Genomic DNA, 21,062 nt, shown 5'->3' with positions numbered 1-21,062 from the left:
AGATGAACCGGGAGATTTTCATATTAGATATTTGATTTATTTACATGTTTTATTTCACAAATAGTGATGTCAGTTTGATTTCACTGGTTTAACTTTTGTTTATTGGATCAGTTTTGACCCGTTAATTTGATATCACTCTTGTTTATGTAGGTAGCTTCAGAGAGTGTTATTGTTTTATATAAAAACAATCTACAAAATGTTCCATAACCTCATGTTCATTATGTCAGAGGATTTTTTTCAATAAAACTATACTGGGAAGCGATACACTTCTAAAAGATAAATCAGATTTATTAAAAGAACCAAGTCGTAACATTTTACAAGCCTGCCATCACCTCAGATTAGTAGTCTGTGTATAAAGAGTTTGGATTTGAATCATCCAATCAAAACAGTGGTAAGAAAGGGAATTTCTACAGCATGTTCCAAAGCCATTAAAACAGGTTTATTCATGGTCATAACCCTGTGAGTGTTTGTGGCACAACATGTTAACACTACGTACACAAGTGAGGAAAAATGTTAACTCTGAAAAGAGGAACAAGTATTTAAAAAACAAAATAATAACATAATTTACCATCTGAAATATTACAATACATTAATCCTCAAATCTCTGGGAGTCATCCACACTTTGAGCACTCTGGAACATCTACAAAGTGCATAAAGCAACAGAAAATGGGAACGTTTTTAAGGATTATAACACCACTTGCATGTTGTGCTTTCTGTCGCAACAACGTGGAAGCTGCCAGGTCAACCAATCTTTCTTTCTGGAGGACTGCTGCTTAGTACTGGTCTCATTTTTCTTCTCATTCCTAAATCCCTTCCCCTCATCAGTCTCTGGGATTCAAACCGCCAACCTTCCAGTCTGCTTGTATCACTCTGCATCTTTCCCGTTCTCCTCTTTGCAGCCGAAGCCCGTGTTCTGCTTCCTCACCAGTTCAGCATACAGCCCTCCTTTCTTCAGCAGCTCTTGGTGATTCCCCTGCTCCTGCACCGTCCCGTTGTCGAGGACGATGATGTGGTGGGCCTTCTCCTCCGCACTGTTGGAGAGCAACAGCACGGAGCAGCCGGCGGCGGTGCAGGCCACTATACCTTGGTTAACCTGTAAAAGCCACGACTCAGCGTTAAACGCAGAAAGACAACATGAGAGCGAGGATTCAACCTCTCCAGAGTTTCCTACCCGATATTTATTCTCCACGTCCACGTCACTGGTGGCATTGTCCAATATCAAGACTTTGGGCTTCCTGATTAAAGCTCTGGCAATGCAAATACGCTGCTTCTGACCCCCGGACAACTGACCTCCTTTATCCCCAGCATCTGTTCAACACAATGATACAGAGTTAAGGTGTTTATGTGCAGCCTCGGGAAGGTCTTGATCATCACTTTCATCAACTAATAGACATATAAGGAATAAGATTAGTTTGATTCTGAATTCCTTTGTCAGCCCTAGAAGCCCCTTTGTTTAAGGATCAGGATCAGACCTGTGTCGTAGCCTTTGGAGAGCTTGGTTATGAAGTCGTGGGCACTCGCCAGTCTGGCAGCCTCGTGCATCTCCTCATCGGAGGCGTCCTCACAGCCGTACTTGATGTTCTCTCGCACAGAGCGAGCGAACAGAACGCAGTCCTGGCTCACCACGGCGATCTGAAAACCACGGGCAAGACAAAGAGGATGAGTCAGAAGGGCTTCAAATAAGCAATATTCTTGGGAGGAAATAGGTAAGACATCAAAACAAAAGCACAGGAGAGAGTTTAGTAGAACGTTAAGGCAGAATTATGTGAGGCTTCCTTCTCTTTCCCTATAGAATCACCACTTCATACCCTGGGGCTGCTTCAATATTATTTCCCTTCATTGGCTTTACGGTCTCTTGCACAACTGATATATTTGTCATCTTAATTCTTAATCTTTTGTGATGTGATGACTTTAGAGGCCCCTTAGGCTGACGCAATCTCATCTACACTGGCTACAGGCCGGAGCTTTGTCTTTCACTATTTGTTGTTTTTCATCTGTATGTCAAAATAACATTGTAATTCTGTCTTGTGCTCCTTTCTGGTAAACACTTTCCTGCAGCTGCACTTATTGCAAATTGTGCTGGATGAGGACTTGATGATGGATCTTTGAATGTAGACAGTGGCGTGTGTGTGTGTGTGTGTGTGTGTGTGTGTGTGTGGTGCACCTTGTCATGCAGGTACTGGTCTTTGTACTGGTACAGAGGCTGTCCGTCCAGGAGGATCTCCCCTTCTAGGGGCTGGTAAAACCTCTCCAGCAGCTTAACACAGGTGGATTTCCCTGATCTGTTGAGCCCCACGATGGCAGTGACCTCACCTGGTTTCATCTCCAGGGACACGTTCTAGTACGGAGGAGAGTCAGGTTGTTTATTTACACAACAGTACAAACAAATCACAAGGGTACTGACAGACAGATATGGCCGAGTACCTTGAGCGCAACGATGTCTTTGTCTGTCTTGGCAGCGTAGGAGAATGTGACATTTCTGAACTGGATGAGTCCCTGGAGGCGTTCAGGGGCCAGAGCTCCATCTGGAGGCACCTGAGGTTTACGGTCCAAATACTCAAACATCTTCTCAGAGGCTCCGATGGCCTTCTTCACCCCCGGGTAATAATGCATGATGGCCTGGAGAGAACGAGCACAATCATCAGCACAGATTTGGACTTTATAGCCGTCTGAGTTTAGTTTTACCTCTCTGCCTGTTGCTCACCTCGATAGCGGAGGCAAACTGTAGCTCGTACAGGACGAAGGACACCAGATCTCCACTGCTGATGGTCGCCGAAGTCACCAGTCTCCCTCCGTAGTACAGAATAAACACCTTCAGAGCTAAAGTGGTGCCCTGCAGGACACACACAGCAGGGTGAGTATGCAGCATACAGGAAAGGAATGTGTTCAGGGGGTGGAATGGTCGGTTGGATTCGTACTCACGCTGTTGGCCCAGACGCTGGCTGCATAGCCCAGTGACTCCTTTTTATTCAGCTTGTAAGTTTCCTCCAGCTGCTGTCTGAACCGCTCTGTCTCACCGTCCTCGTTGGCAAAGCTCTTCACTGTCTTCATGTTGGAGAAGGTCTCTGTGGCCACCTGGTTGGCTTTAGCCAGTGACTCTTGGACCTGTACAGCAATAGTCTGGGGAATAACAAAGCAATCGCCGTTAGATCTGCATTGTCAGTGTCTTCCAGTGATTAAGGACAGAAATTGTCAAAATGTGATGAATGTGAGGATTTGTGGATCTCGGTCTTCACCTGGTGGAACTGTCCGACCAGCTCAGGTACGACCCAGATGATTGGCAGCCCCATGGAAGCCAGCAGGGTCATTTTCCACGACTGGCTCACCATGAAGATAAGAAGGAAGATGAGACGAGCAATGTACCACATCACGAGACTGAGCTGCTCACTAAGAGCCTCGCTCACTTCGTTGGTGTCCGTGGTAATACGGGACACCAGTTCACCTAAGAGAAGAAGAGGAACAGGAAACAAGGTTGGAGTTTGTATTTGATGTTTGGATGAAGAGTCTGGATTCTTCTGGATGTTTCTGGACTTGCCTGTCTTGGCCGTGTCAAAGAAAGCGACCTCCTGCTTCAGCACCGCCTGGAGGACGAGTCCCTGCACCTCCATGTGGATGCAGCTCATGGTGACGTTGTACATGAGGTCGCACAAAAACTCAAGCACAGCACTGAAACAGACGATGGAGGAGGAGGAGGTCTTAAACATAACACTGCAATTATCAGACATAAGGAACCTTTGAAAATGACGACAACTCATACGAAGAAGAGCGTTTCATCTCTTCTGCTCCATGAGGTGGCAGGAGTTCGATTACCTGAGAACGGTCATTAAGGTCATGACTGTGATGGCCTCAGTGAAGGCGTCAGGTGCTCCTTCGTTTGAGAGCCAGTCAGCCATGTGACCGGTGTACCGAGGAACAGCCATCTCACCTGAGGGACAGATACATGTCACTACAACCGGCCGAGGTCTGGACTTTAAAGTGGAGGTCATAGGAAGGACGTAATGTTACCGTAAGAGGAGAGAGTCACGAATATGAGCACGAGGACAAAGCGAGCGGTGTAGGGCTTCATGTATCCCATCAGCCTCTTCAGGGACGCACCCGTGTTCTCCTCGGGCGTTTCAGAGGTCCTCCACGTGAAGAGGGATGAGACGTATCTACTCCAGTAGAGCCAGGCCACCACGGTCACAAGGTAGCACTGCAACATCTAGAAGACAAGGAAAGAGTGACATCATCATGATCTGGAGAAATGCAAACAGATAAAAATAAGCCAATCTCTTATTTGTCCACCATTACTTTTACTTTCATGTCCATATGTGTGCCTGCTGACGTCTTATTTTGGAATTTTAACTCTTCAGGTACGGTTTGGTTTTCGTTTCATTCTTGCTCAGTGGTACGGTGGCAGGAGGCTCCATGTGCAGGCCTCAGATCATTTTAGCAAACTGATAAGTATTTGATTAAAAACACAGCCACACACCCTTTCCCACGAGTGCCAGCCCCACAGATCCTCCAGCACAGGCCTCCCCAGAGCCCAGGAGAGGCTGGTGAAGGCCGGGACGTGGAAGCAAAGCACCGCAACGCTGTGGAGCCCCTGAGAGCTTCTCATCCAGGACGAGCTTCCACCGTGGGTGAGGGAGAGGAAGAGGAGGACGCCGGCCCGGAGCAGCCCTCCTCCCCACAGGGTGATGAAGGGGTGAGGGAGGAGCAGCGGCGAGGCCTGGGCCAAGCGGAGGGCCTGAGCCACACACACATCCAGGGCCACAAACAGCAGAGGGCAGAAGTAGCTCATCTTCTGAGTCATCACAGCTTCTGCAGAGAGAAGGTGGATTATGAATTGTAGATTTCAGAGGTTAATGACTTCATACGTTTGAACGAGTAATTACTTCAAAATTAATAAACGACTTCATTGGCAGTTGAGTGGTTATTAGATTTAGGGTTCCAATGCTCAGAATGGAACAAGGTCAAAGTTTTGACACTCACACTTTGGATTTAATACGATTATAATTTAATCTTCGACTAAAATCTGACGAAGGCTTTACTTAACCGAGGTTTGACCCCGTGATATTATTATTGATATTATTATTTCTTTTAAAGGAAGCATTTTTATCTTGTGCTAACGCAGTGTGGCAGGCTTTCACTTACTTTCGCTTTCACCTGTGTTTCCAGTAAATACTTAGTTTAACGAAAGCCGAACAGAAAACCCACACAGCCGAAACAGCATTTACTAAGAACAAAAGCAAATGAATATTTACAATATTAAAGCAGAAAACAGCTGGAGCTGAGCTGAGCTAGTGTGGTTACAGGAGTTCGATCGACTTACATATCCTTCCAGTCAGACGAGTTTGCTGCAGTTGTTGTTTTCTATTCGACTAAGAACCTTAAACGATTCTTAAAAATCCTTAATACGCTAAAACTGTCTGAATGTAATCGCTGCTCAGCGGCTGTGAGGTTGTTCTTCCCTCCTCGCTGCTGCTTCTAGCGAAACCGAAAGTACCTCATTGTATGTGGCGCTTGCGTTGGAAAGTCCCAGCTGTCCGCCGCCTTTGTGCGCTTAAGCTCCCGTAAATTAAATTACGTTACTTTAAGCATTGCTGACTCTGGATGCAGTAGTTTTAAAAAGCTAAACACAGTCAAATAAGTGTGTTGTGCGTTGTAAATAAATCAATACAAGCGTGGTATGACTAATGTGGAGCTACAGAGAGCAACAGCGACATCATGTGACAAGAAGCTGAAACTACAACTTATTACATCAAATACAAACCTAAAACATTTGAAAAGAATCCGGTTTTAAGCCATGATTATACTACTTCTACGAATGACAATAACAATAATAGTGGCAAATTCAATCATTTTAATAGTTAAAACCTATTTAAGGTAGATGCAGTATATGGATTCACTAATGCGTGTGTTGTCATTGTTATCACGTGCATAACATGCCAGTCTTGGCACAAAATCATGCAATGCAATGTCTTTGATGTTCTTCCAAGTCTGTGGCAGCTTCTAGTGGAAACACCCTTTCCTGTCCAGAGTGACACAGAGCTGTGATTTTACTGACAGCCACAGAGCCCTGAATTCAAATCCATCGAACACCCTTGGGATGAATTGGAACTGGATTGGAGAGTCTTAACACCAAACACCGGTTCCAAAACTCACACAGGAATGTTCCAATATCCTGTGGAAAGCAAAGGGAGCAAATCCATATGAATGTGGAATTAGTTTGTAATTAGAGGCTCAACACTAAACACAGCATGGGTACAATGTCTGGCCATGTAGAGAAAAAAATACATAGATTTTTAATAGAAATTTTTGCATTTGTGGACCCACAACAACAAGAATATGAGTTCTCTCTTAGCATGTTGCAGCCCATTAAGACAACTACTGAGACCTTCAACACAAACTTAGAACTCCTTTATGGCATCCTTCCTCTTCCTGTCGTTGCCCTTTCATGTAAGATGAATGGCGTGAGCAAAGCTATAAGTGTCTTCACTATTTTAAGCAACTGCTATTCAAGTCCTCTGAAAAAAGGAAATAATGTTACTTCAGTTAAGAGGTTTAATTTAAAATGCTAACAAAAATCCAAAACATGTAGATGAGCACGTTAAATATTTTATATGTTAGTTATATTATTATATATATTTTTATTATTATTATTTTTTATTATTATTTTTATTCTACGGAATTAACGAGTGACACTGCGTTGTCACTGCGCATGCGCCGACATGGCAGCTGCCGGTGGGAAGCGGCTTGTATTGGACTGTTAAGATATTCAACAAAATAAAAGCTGAGCTCTGACACTTGTCACTGTGTTTCTTTGCGGTTTGACTCTGTCTGAACAAAATGGAGTAAACCATCGGCAGGGGAAACTTGTTCACCGGGCAGCCCTGATCTGGATGGAATCGACGGCTCTGCGAGACGTTTTCAAATGCATAACACTGTGTAAGACTGCAATTATTGTTATTATAACGCCTTTGTGTCTTTAGCCCACACGAAGGGTTGTTAGAAATAATGCAAAACACGCGAAATACCCGTTATAACCACATCTACGCCTTTTTCTGCGCGTGTTGTCGATGGTTGTCAGGCCTGTGTTACGGTGGTACGAGTGCCCGTGTTAACTGGTGAACATCAGTCCGTTTGCGATCGACTATGTACATTTGAAAGCGCTTCAGTGTGCTTTTAATACATAGTGTTTCTCAGGCCTGCAGGTTCGTGTCTGTGTATACAGAACGTTAAACATAAACAAATCATGGCGCTGACATAGCTTCCCGTTTTCAACATCTGCCGTCACAAGTAGCCACAAGCTAACATGTACACTCGTTAGTGCATTACACCTGCAACGCCTCCCTCTCCATAAGCTAACATCTGGATGTGAGCACTTGTTTTGAGTGTGGCTGTAGGTCGGAGCTCATGTGTTAGTGAACCTACACGTTTGACCTGATGCAGAGTTGTTGTGTTTCCATGGTTTGTAGCCTTTGCAGCAATGGAGGATGTCTGTCTCCATCCTTAACCCTCTCATGACCCCCCTGTCCACAGACCCCCTGTCACCACTAGGACATCTGGGCTGCACCATGGTCCGTCCAGGTGGGTGTGTGCTCAGATGGGGGGTCTTGTTGTTAAGATGATCACAGGACTAACCAGGATCTCCATGTGCTCCATGTTTTAGACCACGGGCAAGTGGCTGAGGCGAGCAGGAAATCTGGTTTGGGGAAGGATGGACCATCCAAAAGAAGAGTCTACTCAGGCACTAAAGAGCCACAGGTGATTCCTCTGGGGCTGTCACAAACCCCACTGACCCCCCTGGCACACACACACACTATGTTCACACTACTGGTCATTTTTCTGTACTGCTCCTACTTCTTCTTCTTTTTTTGTTACAGCACTTCTCAATCCAGCTGTCAAACATGAAAACACTGATTGGGAGAATGAAGTGATTGCCAGAAAGCCGCTCAATGCCACAGTGGGAGATCCCTCAAAGTGGAAGCGAAACAAGCAAAAACAGCTGAGGATGGAGGGGAAAGCCTACGTAAGCAAGCGGAAGAAAGGCGGCGAGGCGGCGACAAAGCAGCCGAGATCGATGGGACCAAGGTGCTCGTCTAACGCGTGTAAAAAGGCATCAAACCGCTTTTGTAATGACTTCACAGAAGAAGCCAGGGTGAGGATGTTTGATGAATTCTGGCATCAGATGAACTGGGCTCAGAGGAAGCTCTATGTGGGTGGACTGGTGGACCGCGACCCCGTGGAAAGACCACGACCGGTGGTGAGATCACAGTCGCGAAGATCCGTGTCACTCCGTTATCATCTGCGGGCGGATGGCGAGCGGAAACAAGTGTGTAAAAACACGTTCCTGTCCACGCTGGGGATCGGAGAGTGGTGCGTGCTCAACTGGGCGCAGAAAGGAGCAGCGAAGAAGAGCGAGGCCCAAGAAATCAAATTAGAAAAGAAGCAAAAGGTCTCTCCAGATCAGAGCCGGGCTCCTTCCTCAAACAGCAACACAGTGGATCCTACCAGAGGAGGTGAGTGGATTTTACACACTATGTTCCACAACAATGGCTCCTGCACTCTGTTGATTTGAACTTGTTTTTGCAGATGAAGTGAACATCACAGAACCAGAAAGTCCAGCCAGAAAGAAGTCCAAAGTTGCCAAGCCACTAACATGGAAACAGAATCGACAGAAGCAACTTCGAATGGAGGGCAAAGCGTACGTCAGCTACAGAAAAAAGGACGGCGTGACCATAGCCAAAGCTCAGAGGGCGATGGGGCCCAGATGCTCGTCCAGCGCCTGCAGAAGGGCCGCCAACCGCTTCTGCTCCGACATCAGCGATGAGACGAGAGAGGAGCTATTCTCCGGATTTTGGCAGCGCATGAACTGGGCTCAGAGGAAACCCTACGTTGCCAGACTCGTGGACTGTGACCCGGTTGAAAGGACTCGAGCGCCTTGGACTCAGTCGAGACGAGCGGTCTCCATGAGGTATCATCTGATAGTCGAAGGTGACAGAAAGCAGGTTTGCAAAAGGATGTTTCTCACCACCTTAGGGATTGGGGAGTGGTCCGTGTTGAACTGGGCACAGAATGTAGCCACGCCCCCAGACGACTCAGAGGAAAAGCCGTTGCCAAGGAAGTCCCGTAAGGCCTCGGAGCATTTGTTTCTGAAGGAATTCCTGGAGAGTTTACCGAAGGTGCCGTCTTACTGCTGCGGGGCGTCCATCTCTAAGATGTTCCTGGAGCCCATGTTCTCCAACATGTCAGAGGTCTACAGGCATTACCACGGACACTGCTTAGAGAAGAAGACCACGCCGCTCTCTCGACAGGTGTTTTGCGCCGTATTTAAAAAGATGGACTTGGGGTTGTGCGATCCCAAGAAGGATCCGGGGTTTTCCTACGGCGGGACGGGTAACTTGTTCAATGAGCTTTGGGAGGAATACTGCATGGAGAGAGGAGGTCCAGAAACACAACACAAGGACGTCTGTGAGGGTTCAGCTCAGTGATCTGGGTCAGAGAAATGATGCCGAGTTCTGCCACTAGAGGTCGATCTGCTACGCTGTGCCATGTGTCTGAAGGGGGGGGGTTCGAGATCCAGATGCTCCCTCACACTGAGTAACACACATACACAATTGATCAGCTGAGGTTAAGTGGTGAAAGCACTGAAGAATCACTTTGGATGAAGATTTAAACGTCTTCAAGCTAATTTTCTGCCACTTCACACTTTCCTAGACGGTGAAAAATGATCCAATTGCAGCATCCGGTGCTTCTTTACCATTATGACATCATCATACACACATGAGAAGTTTAATTTCCCAGACTTCTTCCTTGAATATCCCGTAGGAGGACATGATATAAGCATAGAATGTATTCAAACTAAAATGGAGAGTTCTTCAGTTTGATGTTGTGTTGATATTCCCTCCTACATCCTGACTAAACTCTAAATGTGTCCGTGTCCCAAAGAGCACTAAACAAGTGTTCCATCCACATTTTTGAACTGTCTGGAAATTTAATAAATGTTGTTTGAAAGGTCACAATCAAGCCACGCCATCCTCTCACACCCTGTTTCTTTGTGAAAACATGAGCAGTTACGCGCACACTGTAGACACAATAAAGAGCCCAGAAACACACACGGCCGTATTCACACTCACACACACACACACACGTATGCTGGTCGCCCTCCTATTCTTCTCCACACAGTGGCAGGAAGTTGTCCAGATATCCGCAGGGCCTCTGAAAAAAGAGCCGAGCGAACAAAGTGGGCTGGGTGGTGGTATGAGAAGGTGGTGGTGGTGGTGGTGGTTATGAGAGGAGGGGGCGACTTCACATGCTTTCACAGCAACACGGGCCAGACGCAGGAGCTGCAGCGGGAAGCCTGAGGAGCTGAGGAGCTGAGGAGCTGAGGAGGAGCAGGTTTGTGTAGATCCTGCTGAGGCCCACAGCTGGAAAACAGACAGAAGATGATACTTGTGAAGGCGTTAGTTCTTCTGGGACTGAGCTGGACCTGTCAAGGTGAGTTAACGACCGCCCAACATTACAGTTTCACTCTGAGATCAATTGACCGCCATTTGAAAGAATGACTCAAATATTGTCCGAATATGTTGAATTGATATTTTTAAAGGAGTGGTTTGTTACCTAAGACCATAAAATACAACACAAAGTGAAACCCTGTGTATGGAAAAGACTGAATGGTGAACATCAGGTACTGGGATTGATCCAAATGTGGTCAAATATGTAATTTTATTTGATCATTTGTGTGTCTGTGACGCCATTTTAAACCATAATGATAGCGACACACCTTCTTATTTGAAATTTGTCGTAGTCTATATAGATGTAATGTTAATGTTCTAATAAATACAAAAGGCTTCTGTGTTTAATATCTAAATTACGTCTTTAAATGAGCAAATATGTTTCATTCTACTCATTATTCTTTATTCCAGGGTGTAAATTTCGCTGATCGTAAATCACTTAATGTCTAATTTCAGCTCTATTGTCTAAACTTGACTCTCCTCGGGCTTTATGCTTACACACACACACACACACACACACCTGCCAAGTCTATTGTCCAACTCCATCACATTCCACATTGCCACAGCGACGACCTTCGACCTTTATCAAGTCCCGGCCCACTCCATTTCCTGTTGCTATTCGCTTCTTCTGGAAACTTCCTGTTTATGTCAGGCCCATTTCCTGTTCCCTTTAACGGTCCGTATCTGGGCCCACCTTCCACGGCTTGACCTGCATTGTTATGATTCGCTGCTAATGCGCTCAAACAATAAGCCGTTTGAATATGAGGGTGAGTCATTACACGGTTAGTAAAAAGTTGGAATCACTGGCACTGACCTCATCAATGCACATGAATACACACATATGCAACAATCCTCAGTGTGTGTGTGACGTTGTGCAATATGACAATATGACTGATCTTTCTGCACTCATCTGTGTTTGTTTCTGCAGCTGCGTCTGGTGATCCATGGGGCCAGTGTCCGGTCAACAGACAGTGTAAGGACAAGTTTGCTGACGGCTCATGTGACCGAGAGTGTATGGAGCCCGAGTGTCTGTGGGACGGCTTCGACTGCCAGAAAGACCGAGGATACTGCAAGTAAAACACTTTGTCATCATCTCCATTACTGTAATAAGAAGAGTTCTCGTCTCAGATTTGTAATAAGTGTATATTTTCTTGACAATGTTCCTGTTATCCTTGTTTATAAGTTCAAACAGGTATAGTGGCTCTGTATGGTTGTGTGGGTTACAGCGAATCAATGCAAAGGCGCTGATGGGTAATGAGATTTTTAAAATTAAACATAAACAATATTAGAGAATTGAACTCTTGAGTTGTCATATAGGGGAGTCAGCAGCCTACAGACAAATAAAGACTCACTTCATTTAGAGACCATCTGTCACCCATTTAGGTGCATAAAAGAAAATCTCCAAACTAATGGTTCATGCGGTGACGTTTAACACAACAATTTCCCCAGAATCCCGAAAACAAATGTCCAGAATTCTATCTGCCAATGGTTCAAAATAAAATATCGGCGGTAATTCATCATTCAAATATATTAAAATTAATCTTTGCTTCATGATTATCATACTTATTATATTTGGCGTAAGACCTCATCAGCAGATTTACGGGACTAAATATGAAATTTATTTAGTTACATGAAACGAAGAGATGTATTTATCTTCGCGGTTTCGTCTCTCGGCTTCCGTAGCTTATACTTTCAATAAAGTTATTCCAAAAAAACTTGTGTTGCAGGGCATTGTGGGAAGTGAATCTCGTGTAGCGGAGCTAAACGTGCGTGTTCAAGTCCCTAACGCGGGAGACATGGAGGGCAAAAAGGAGCCGCATAAACGTTTTATCTGCTCGTTTCCGGACTGCTCGGCGGCTTATAACAAGCAGTGGAAGCTGGACGCGCACCTGTGCAAACACACCGGGGTGAAGCCGTTCAGCTGCGAGCAGAGCGGCTGCGGGAAGTCCTTCACCAGCGCCTACCACCTGAGCCGGCATGAGCTCACCCACAGCGGCCTCAAGCCCTTCAGCTGCCCCGCTGAGGGCTGTGCGGAGGCTTTCTCCACCAACTCCAACCGGGCCCGGCACGTCAGCCGCGTCCACGCTCAGGAGCAGCGGCTGTACGCGTGTAAGGTGGAGGGCTGCGGGCTCGAGTTCCGGAAGAACAAGCGGCTCAAGTCCCACATGTGCGAGCGGCACAGGGAGCTGCCGCCCTGCCGCTGCCCCGTCCAGGGCTGCGACATGAGCTTCAGCTGCCCGAGCAAGCTGAGGCGCCATGAGAAGGTGCACCGGGGTTACCCCTGCACGGAGGAGGGCTGCGCCTTCACCGGGAAGACCTGGACCGAGTACTTGCGGCACCGGAAGGAGCAGCACCGCGTCACCGTCAGCTGCGACCTGTGCAGCAAAGAGTTCAAGGACTCGTGGTTCCTGGAGCAGCACCGGCGCGTCCACTCTCCGGTCCGGGCCGTGCTGAAGTGTCCGCGGGACGGCTGCGACAGGTCCTTCACCACCGTGTTCAACCTGCAGAGCCACGTCGGCTCCTTCCACGAAGAGCTGCGGCCCTTCGCCTGCTCCCACCCGGGCTGCGGGCGGACCTTCGCCATGAAGCAGAGCCTCCAGCGCCACAGCGTCGCCCACGACCCCGAGAGGAGGAAGCAGGGGAAGCCGCGGCCCAAGCGCTCACTGGCCTCCAGGCTGAGCGGCTTCACGGAGAAGAAGAGAGCCAGGGGTAAACGGAAGTGCGCCTCTGGGCCGGATAGGGGGTCCGCACAGACCACGACCGGGCCTCCGGGATCCGTGGAGCTGGTGTCCCTCCTGCAGGACACGTCCATCATGTGCAGCCCCACGCTGGAGACGCACGGACTCGTCTCTGCTCTGACGTCACCTCTGAGTGTGTAGAGAAGCAACAAGAAGCGTTTGAGACATTTATACAGAAAAAGAAGAGGAATCCTTTAATGGTCTCATACTGGGGAGTTTCAGTTCCTCACTGTTTGTTGAACAAATACATTTACAATAATGTTAAAGATGCACGGGAGCAATTTTTGGCTTAGGTGCCTTGCTGAAGGGCACCTCAGCAGTGCCCAGCAGATGTACTAGCATCTCTCTGGCCATCCGTCCACACTTGCACGGTTCCCGAGCCAAGTCGCTACAGACTGAGGCCTGTAGGGACCTGTTGGAGGCCTGAGGGGACTCTGGGTCTGGGGCCCAACAGACCCACCGTGTGTGTTTATGTCCCTCTGTGGTCTCATGTGATGTCACTGTGTAATGGAGATGTTGGACCCTGTGGGTGTCATCATGTCAATGTCTTCATCGATCATTGTTGTCGCCCTTGATTGCGGTCAAATATTTTGTCCATATGTGTAAAATGAAATTATGAAAATACAGATGTTATATTTTTGCCTATGAAAGGTGTGACTGTGTTCACAAAAGGTTTGAATAAAACCTGCAGAACCTCATATGTCTTGTACTTATTGCTTTTACATGTTTTAAATATTTAATGAACAATTACTATCAAGGTAAATACACAAGATTTAGCCAAAAGCCTCATTTCAATCTGATGTCACTACATTGTAGAATTTAAACATCTCAAACTAAAAACAATCAATCAATTATCCCAAAGTCAATCAGTCAGTCAATGTTCCAACTTCCACAGTTATATTCTATTTTAGGACTGCCAAGCTTCTCTATACACGTTTGCCAACAGTGCTGCAGGGATTTGAGCCCAGTTTCATAGAAGCCAAGATGGCCTGCACAGCTGATATGACATCATCCGAAACCAGACAGGTTCCAGCTAAGGCGGTGCCCATGTTTGAAGTGGCTCTAAGCCTGCGATTACATCACTGCATGTTTGCCTGGTTTCTCCTACTTGTTGACTCACAGAACCTTGGGGACCTCTGGAGCTTGATGGTTATAACAGCAGGGTTTAAACTGATGAAGCTGGAAACATCTAAGAAATATTCAATTACAAAAGGAAAACATTGTGCATGAGGCTCAAAAAAAAAATCAATTGACCCCCCCCCCCCCCCCCCAAACCACAGCGCTATGGCTTCTGTCCTGTTCTATGTCCTAATGTCAACTCTAAACCGTGTCCCTGTCCATCTGTCTCTCAGTCCAGGCCACATCCAGTACTGCCGCGATCACTACGCCAACTCCCACTGTGAGCAGGGGTGTGACAGCGCCCCCTGTGGATGGGACGGCAGCGACTGCTTCACACACGAGAGCACCGTTTGGGCTAAAGGCACCCTGGTCCTTCATACCCACGTCCTCTATCAGCGTGGCACCTTTAGCAACAGCTCCCTGCTCTGGGCCCTCAGCGTGCTCCTGCAGTCGCCACTCAAACTCAGAGGCTCCGCCCCCCTCGCCGCTAACAGGAATCTATTCACCTTTGACCCTCAACAGCTCGCCGACCTGCTGGCTAAGCCATCTTCAACTGACTCCAATGGGTGGGTGGCAGCATGAACATATTCAGGAGTTTCTTCAATAGATAGCTGTACGTTCCTAACTATTGATTAACAATCGACTAATTGTTAAACACCAGAGACAACAATTACTACAGCTAACAATATTTATATATAGGATAAAAATGCACATTTGTATTCTTACCCTCATAAAACATAAGAGATTGAGTGTTACTTTTCAACAATGAGTTTCTTTCTGAATCCACGTACCAGCTCTACCATTCTTTTTCCGTCTCTCTCTCTCTCTCTCTCTCTCTCTCTCTCTCTCTCTCTCTCTTTCCCAGTTCCCTCCTCTTCCTCCAAGTGGACAACAGGCCGTGCTCCCGTCTGCCCTCAATCTGTTTCCCCTATGCCACCGAGGCGGGCAGCTTCCTGCGTGCGGTGATGTCGCAGAAGCCCACCTCCTTCCCCTCCCTCCCGGAGCTGAAGGCCATCGTCAGCGTTAGAGGCGTCCGAGAGGAAATAGGAAGTAGAAAGGAGGAAATTGTGAAACCCGCAGGTAGGCCGACATGTCCTGTCTGAGTGTGTTCTGTGTGTGTGTGTGTGTGTGTGGGTGGGTGGGAAATCACATCCAACTATGAATGTCATCCAAACAAAACAGTATGAAACACTTTTCCATTTCCACTGTGTAGATTTGTGTGGAGCTTCAGTCGTTCGGACATTTACTTTCTGATGCAGACACAAGAAGCTGATTGGTCAAAATTTGAATGAAAACTATAAATTACAATCGATTTCCCTTCATTTGTGAGTATAACATACGTGTCACTGGCATGGAAGAGTTTGATGGTTTTCACTTCTTCCTCACAAAGAAACAAAGACCCCCGCCTGGCTCTGGGCCGTGATTGCCGTGGCGATAGGCCTGGTGCTGGTCGTGGCCCTGGTGGTGTTGCTGGTGATACGGAGGGTGAGGCAGCAGAGGGCAGAGAGAGACGGCGGCGACAGGGCGAGACACCGGCCCACGGTCGCCGCCACCGACAACGAAGCCAACGCCAAGGCCTGGGCGCAGCACGCGGCGGCCCAGCAGGAGCAGAGGGTCAGGGTGAGCCGGGAGAAAGACAGGATCGGGCTGAGGAAGAAGAAGAAGGCCAAGGAGGCGGAGAAGAAGAGGAGGAGGGAGCCGCTGGGAGAGGACGCCATCAGAATGAGGTGAGAGGAGACGTTTGACTCATACAGCAGAAAAAAAGGAAAGTTTGAGCAAAGTCTGAGCAGAACTTCACTTTGGCTTGCAGGCCGCTCAGAAGAGACCAGGACATAGGAAGTGACACTGACTTTACCCAGAGTTCAATGGAAGACATCAGCGCGCGGTGCTCACGGCGACAGGAGGACGTCTCCATCTGTGACCACAGGACGCAGGAGCAGAAACACTACAGGGCCGGACACACGCAGCCACGCAGGGCCGTACAGCGTAAGAACATATTTATACTTGCCTGCCTGCTCTGGGTTGCCAGGTCTGCAGGTCACACTGACAATGTCAACACAACCAGGGCTGTGATAACAAAGGCCTGTTAGAGGTCAGGGTACCAATACTTTACTATACAATAATACTGGGTTTTGTACGTACTGGAACATGTAGAATGAGGTCATGTTGAACTAAGAATCAGTTAAGAAATGTGTTCTATAACATACATTTCAAGACTACAAGTAAAGTATCCATATCCTTCCATATATACAGTACCAGTAGAGTCAGAATCCTCCTGTGTGTCAGTTATGGATAATTTTTGTTCTCCCATAGCTCCACCTAGAGGATGGGAGAGGAATGCCATGCCTCCTCCCCTGCTCAGTCCTCCTCAGCAGGTACAGTTTGTCTTGTATGTTGCAAGCCGTCCCGTGTTGTTTCAGTCTTTAGGTGTAACCGTCACGTGTGTATTCTGTCCATTCTCTCCGGCCCGGTCGTGTTGTCAGTCAGCAGAGTGGTGCGGCCCCGACGGCTCGGTGGTGCTGATCCGAGCGGTGCGTAGCGGGCTGGACCGGGTGGTCCTGGAGCTGCTGAGGGCAGGAGTGCCCGTCAACAACACGGATCACACTGGTAAAGCCTCACTGTTGACGTAGCACACCTGAGAGTTTGGCTCAACCTCACTTAAACAGCGTTGGTGACAGACGAGGGAACTATTCAATCTGACAGTTTCACACTCAGAGGTTGAGGAACTGATCTGAATGACCCCATCTCTCTCGCATCCTCTTTTTGTGCCCCTCCTCTCCTGTGCTCTTCCTTTCTCCATGCTTTGCCTCCTTCCTCCTCCTCCTCCTCCTCCTCCAGCTCCCCTGCTGCCCTCTTCTGACTCAGATCAAAGTTAATGTGCTCAAACTCGGGTTGATTGACGCATTAACTTTGCTGCTTGTCTTCTTCCTTTCTCTTCTCCTCGCTTTTGCCATTTCTTAGACATCTGTCTCCTACGCTTTAGTTTTCTCCTCTTCTCCTCTTCTCGCTTTCTAACTTGCTGTCTTCTTGTCATCTTCGTCTCTATTAGGCTGAATCGGTTCATTTGTGCATCCCTTCATTCACGCTCCTCTTCTTCACCATCGGGCTCGACTCTGTTGTGTAATGAATGTTCACTGGCTGACTTACTCCCTCCCTCCCTCCCTCCCTCCCTCCCTCCCTTCTACCCCCCTCACCTCCCTCCGTGTGAACGCACTCTCCCTCTCTCAGGGAGGTCAGCCCTGCACTGGGCCTGCTCAGTAAACCACCTCTCCCTCACAAGGACCCTCATCCGCTATGGGGCAGCTGTCGACCTGCAGGACAACAAGGTGAGTGTCTCCATTCCACCACTTCCTCTTCTTCTTCGTCTTCTTGTTCTGTGTTGTCTAAATCCAGTCTCACGATACGCCGATGACACCGTTCTCTTCCTGACAGGGCGAGACGGCACTTTTCCTCTCCGCCCTCCACGGTTGCTACGATACCGCCAGGCTGCTCCTCCTCCACGGCGCCAATCTGGAGCTGCACGACCGCAGAGGACGCCGCCCGATCGACGTGGCCAGAGAGGGCATGCGTCACCAGGTCCTGGAGCTCCTGCTGGCCCATCAGATCCAGCGAGGGCCCGTTCCCGTGGAGGCGGCCGCTGACATGCTGTGGGAGGAGCGCACCCTCATGTACTCGCCCTGGGTCGGGTCACAAGGACTCCCTGGAAGGAGCGCCTCCTTCTCTGGAATCATCGGGCATCCAGAAGGGTAAGAGAGATGTTTGTTAGGTCAGGAACCAAACCTCCACCATAATACTCAAGTGTCAGTGTCAGTTCACTTCATCTTCTTTCATATCAGGGTTGAAAGTTCATCGTTTGATCTGGTTATCATAAATCAACTAATACTGTAAATTGTAAATGATGTCATTTTGTCTTCCCAGTGATTGGTCGATGGGCAGAGTGCAGTACCCCCCTCCTCAGAACTGGCGCCCGCAGGTCAACCAATCGACGACAGCGCTGGTTCCTCCGAGAGTGATGGGCCGCTCCCCTCGGCCAATCAGCACCCTGCAGGAGGTGACCTCGGAGGACGAGGACCGAGACAGGCATCACGAAGTCCCCAGAGCTGCCACGCCGCACTTCCTGTCACCCCAGCCCGCACCTCGCCAACGGTCCTTCTCCTGCACCCAGCATGCATTGCAGCGCCGCTCCAGCGGGCACCAGCCAGAGCCCAACTACATTATCGTGACAGACAAAATAGCCAATGAGCCCGTAGAAAGAGTCATGGTCGTCGCGCCTCCCACAGACGCAGCCGCCCAGCAGGATCGTCAGCCGGTAGTCGAGCATCGGGACAATCCAGGCAGAGCGGAACAAGCGGGGCCAAGTTCCGCAAGTTCAGAGCAGAAACAGAGAGGTGAGAGGTCAAACAACATGACAGACGCCACACAAACAGCCTTGTAGAGAAGTGGAACACGTAAACGCAGCCGTCTTTCCAGCATGGAACATTTCTACAATAAACACCTGCGATGCTTTAATCTCACTCAACCTCAACTTAATTATGGTTTTGAGAGTCTGAACCTAAAAGTACCTCAGTACTTCCAGTATAACAATGGAGCCGAAAAGGGAAAGAAAATTGTAATCATACAAGAACACTTGTTACTCCTCGAGTGAAGCTGGACAACGTAATGCCAAATAAAATTGGTCGTAATTATCTCTGAGTTGGCCAAAGACAAGGTAACCATGGTGATGACAGATTCCGATAATTGGCCCTTCAATTCCTGCGGCTTCCTCGAGGCCACGTGACAGAATTGACTGGTGTAACTGAAGACTGTTCCAGATCATATGGACTTGACTCTCCAACGCTCTGTTTCCTATCATGCACAGTAGAAAAAGGTTCATTCCACCATTTTCTGATGTGTCGATTCCATTCTAGTGTTGCTGTAAATTGTCTTTAGCACTTAAGGACAAATGCCTGATCAGATTCTGTATATTGTTGCCAACCTGGTGCCACTTTTCTGTCCTGAGTAATTACTGAAGATTCCTTTTGGTTTTGCTCCATATGTTTTAAAATGACAAGCTGGCAGTTTTTGTTGTGAACAAATTAAACAATTATTTTTGCTCCAAACCTCAGAAAGTAAAAACACCAATAATAGATTTATATTAAAAATATAATATTTACATGATGTCACTAATGGCAAGTATAATTAAAATAAGACAATTAAATTATATAATATAATTGAACTCAATAGTGATGAAGATAGATAGTAGATAAGATAGTTAATTATTCATCCCACACAAGATAATTATACACAGAGTCAAACTACTTTAACAGAGAGTGTGCAGCAAGTTTGCCTAACCTGTCTGTCTTTAAAATGTGGGAGAAACTGAGCTTTACTCTGCATCCCTGGTCACATCTGTCAAATCTAATGTTCACTTCAGTTGATTTGGATTTTGACTTTAAAATTTAAAAAAATGTGGTCAGTGCAGTGTGATCTATCTGATAAAGTTCTGTGGGACTGAACTACATTAACGAGGAGCGATTAATGGACATTTTCGATGTGTTATAATAAATAATTACCCAGCAATAAACTACTTTTGTGCGCTGGATCGTTTGTGTTCTGCGCGTCTTTACGCATCTGAATGAGCTCATCAGACTGAATAGCGCGCGCTTCTTTCACTCCTCGGCTGGCACGTGCAGCAATGCCACGCGCCTGTGGAAGGTGTCATCAGAAGCTTCCACGCGTGTCGCTTATTTACAAGTGTGAGCGAAGTGAGACACATCCGCCAGCACAGCGGGGAGCTCCAGACTAATGGTGTGACCGGTTTGGCTCTTCGCACCACGTTATTTTTGTGGATGGAGACACGCGCGCGCTCAGGGGACATTTGCACAAGAAGGGGACTCGAACCCGTTTAGAATAATCCATCACTTAACGATTTAAGTGTGAAATCCAATAGGGACATTTATCAAACCTGCAATGGGGGAAACAAGGGTCTGTGCGTAAAATCCCCTTTACGCACAGATCGTTTAATTAATAATGAAGGAATTGTCCTCTTTTACTCTACGAGGTGTGTGTGTGAGAGAGAAACATACTGCAACTTCCCACTTGTGTGTGTGAGAAACACACACACACCTCCAACCAAACACTCCACCCTTTGGAACCACGTATGAATTCTAACAGGCCATAAAGTTCAAACGCCGCCCGCTGCCCCGTTTCCCATGAGACACAGCTGAAGGAGTTTCTCCCACGATGGACAAAATGAGCGTTTGGGCCTAAAGTGACGAGAAAATATGCATCTATGGAGCCTGCAGTCACGCCTCCACAACCAATAAACAAACTCTATCCACCATCGCTGCTATCAGTCTGGAGTTTTTGTGACCTTCTGTGAGTAAAATGTGGGTCAAATTCTGACCAAACGCACCCAACAAGTTCAAATAATAATACAAAATACATATCTTAGCCAACAGAGACATTTTTGGTTCATTTCTCACTCGTATAAACTTGCAAAATCTGCAGAAAATGACAACTGTGCTGTGCGTAAAACCTCTCCTTTTACGCACAGCTTTAAAAGTCAATCCAGAAGCAATTATCAGATTTATTATGAACCTAAAACAACACATCAGGGCATCTCTCTCTCTTTCCCTCTAATAGCACCGTGAAGGCTTTTCCAACGCGTCCACCGTGTGTCCCTGGGAACCTTCCTACCTTCTCTCACCCAGACTCTTTCGTATCA

General features: G+C 47.5%; 3 protein-coding genes across 8 annotated transcripts; 2 read left to right on the top strand and 1 right to left on the bottom strand.

Moving 5' to 3' along the window:
* Nucleotides 1-257: 257 nt before the first annotated feature.
* Nucleotides 258-5,625, bottom strand: tap1 (transporter 1, ATP-binding cassette, sub-family B (MDR/TAP)). 2 transcript variants are annotated; one of them, XM_076150415.1, is made up of 14 exons: nt 5,315-5,625; nt 5,137-5,218; nt 4,472-4,803; nt 4,006-4,201; nt 3,811-3,925; nt 3,536-3,666; nt 3,237-3,442; nt 2,923-3,120; nt 2,705-2,833; nt 2,425-2,619; nt 2,165-2,338; nt 1,473-1,632; nt 1,172-1,308; nt 258-1,093 (listed from the first exon to the last, which is right to left on the bottom strand). In XM_076150415.1, the coding sequence occupies exons 3-14, from the start codon at nt 4,793-4,795 to the stop codon at nt 866-868; spliced, it is 2,193 nt and encodes a 730-aa protein (XP_076006530.1). In that variant the 5' UTR covers nt 4,796-4,803; nt 5,137-5,218; nt 5,315-5,625; the 3' UTR covers nt 258-865. The 2 variants fall into 2 exon arrangements, with proteins under 2 accessions (XP_076006530.1, XP_076006531.1); XM_076150416.1 differs by lacking the exon at nt 5,137-5,218.
* A 1,087-nt stretch (nt 5,626-6,712) lies between these two features.
* Nucleotides 6,713-10,244, top strand: LOC143000867 (uncharacterized). 3 transcript variants are annotated; one of them, XM_076150332.1, is made up of 5 exons: nt 6,713-6,930; nt 7,525-7,572; nt 7,655-7,749; nt 7,869-8,504; nt 8,578-10,244. In XM_076150332.1, exons 4-5 carry the CDS (start codon nt 7,997-7,999, stop codon nt 9,474-9,476), a joined length of 1,407 nt encoding a protein of 468 aa, XP_076006447.1. In that variant the 5' UTR covers nt 6,713-6,930; nt 7,525-7,572; nt 7,655-7,749; nt 7,869-7,996; the 3' UTR covers nt 9,477-10,244. The 3 variants fall into 3 exon arrangements, with proteins under 3 accessions (XP_076006447.1, XP_076006445.1, XP_076006446.1); XM_076150330.1 differs by having other exon boundaries at nt 7,461-7,572; XM_076150331.1 differs by lacking the exon at nt 7,525-7,572.
* Nucleotides 10,245-10,282: 38 nt separating this feature from the next.
* notchl (notch receptor, like) lies at nt 10,283-20,670 on the top strand. 3 transcript variants are annotated; one of them, XM_076150328.1, is made up of 11 exons: nt 10,283-10,482; nt 11,428-11,572; nt 14,590-14,922; nt 15,222-15,436; nt 15,747-16,083; nt 16,167-16,342; nt 16,670-16,731; nt 16,840-16,963; nt 17,585-17,682; nt 17,789-18,102; nt 18,275-20,670. In XM_076150328.1, exons 1-11 carry the CDS (start codon nt 10,431-10,433, stop codon nt 18,789-18,791), a joined length of 2,373 nt encoding a protein of 790 aa, XP_076006443.1. In that variant the 5' UTR covers nt 10,283-10,430; the 3' UTR covers nt 18,792-20,670. The 3 variants fall into 3 exon arrangements, 2 of the variants coding, with proteins under 2 accessions (XP_076006443.1, XP_076006444.1); XR_012963666.1 differs by lacking the exon at nt 18,275-20,670 and having other exon boundaries at nt 17,195-17,682; nt 17,789-17,808; XM_076150329.1 differs by lacking the exons at nt 10,283-10,482; nt 14,590-14,922; nt 15,222-15,436; ... (5 more) ...; nt 17,789-18,102; nt 18,275-20,670 and adding an exon at nt 12,227-13,935 and having other exon boundaries at nt 11,483-11,572.
* The last annotated feature ends 392 nt before the right edge of the window (nt 20,671-21,062 follow it).

The sequence above is a fragment of the Genypterus blacodes genome, unplaced genomic scaffold (genome assembly GCF_046128005.1).
Source record: "Genypterus blacodes isolate CSIRO-AG114 ecotype Tasmania unplaced genomic scaffold, CSIRO-AGI_Gbla_v1 ptg000052l_1, whole genome shotgun sequence".
In the NCBI taxonomy this organism is placed as follows: domain Eukaryota; kingdom Metazoa; phylum Chordata; class Actinopteri; order Ophidiiformes; family Ophidiidae; genus Genypterus; species Genypterus blacodes.
This window is presented reverse-complemented; position numbering and strand designations above follow the sequence as displayed.

Excerpts from the sequence above, each read along its gene's own strand:
- notchl (XM_076150328.1), top strand. The coding sequence starts at position 10,431 with ATGATACTTGTGAAGGCGTTAGTTCTTCTGGGACTGAGCTGGACCTGT. Across the intron at positions 10,483-11,427 it reads ACTGAGCTGGACCTGTCAAG|CTGCGTCTGGTGATCCATGG; the intron begins GTGAGTTAACGA and ends TTGTTTCTGCAG. Across the intron at positions 16,343-16,669 it reads GCCACGCAGGGCCGTACAGC|CTCCACCTAGAGGATGGGAG; the intron begins GTAAGAACATAT and ends GTTCTCCCATAG.
- LOC143000867 (XM_076150331.1), top strand. The coding sequence starts at position 7,997 with ATGGAGGGGAAAGCCTACGTAAGCAAGCGGAAGAAAGGCGGCGAGGCG. Across the intron at positions 8,505-8,577 it reads AGTGGATCCTACCAGAGGAG|ATGAAGTGAACATCACAGAA; the intron begins GTGAGTGGATTT and ends TTGTTTTTGCAG.
- tap1 (XM_076150415.1), bottom strand. The coding sequence starts at position 4,795 with ATGACTCAGAAGATGAGCTACTTCTGCCCTCTGCTGTTTGTGGCCCTG. Across the intron at positions 2,834-2,922 it reads CCAGCGTCTGGGCCAACAGC|GGCACCACTTTAGCTCTGAA; the intron begins GTGAGTACGAAT and ends TGTGTCCTGCAG. Across the intron at positions 2,620-2,704 it reads AGTTTGCCTCCGCTATCGAG|GCCATCATGCATTATTACCC; the intron begins GTGAGCAACAGG and ends CGTTCTCTCCAG.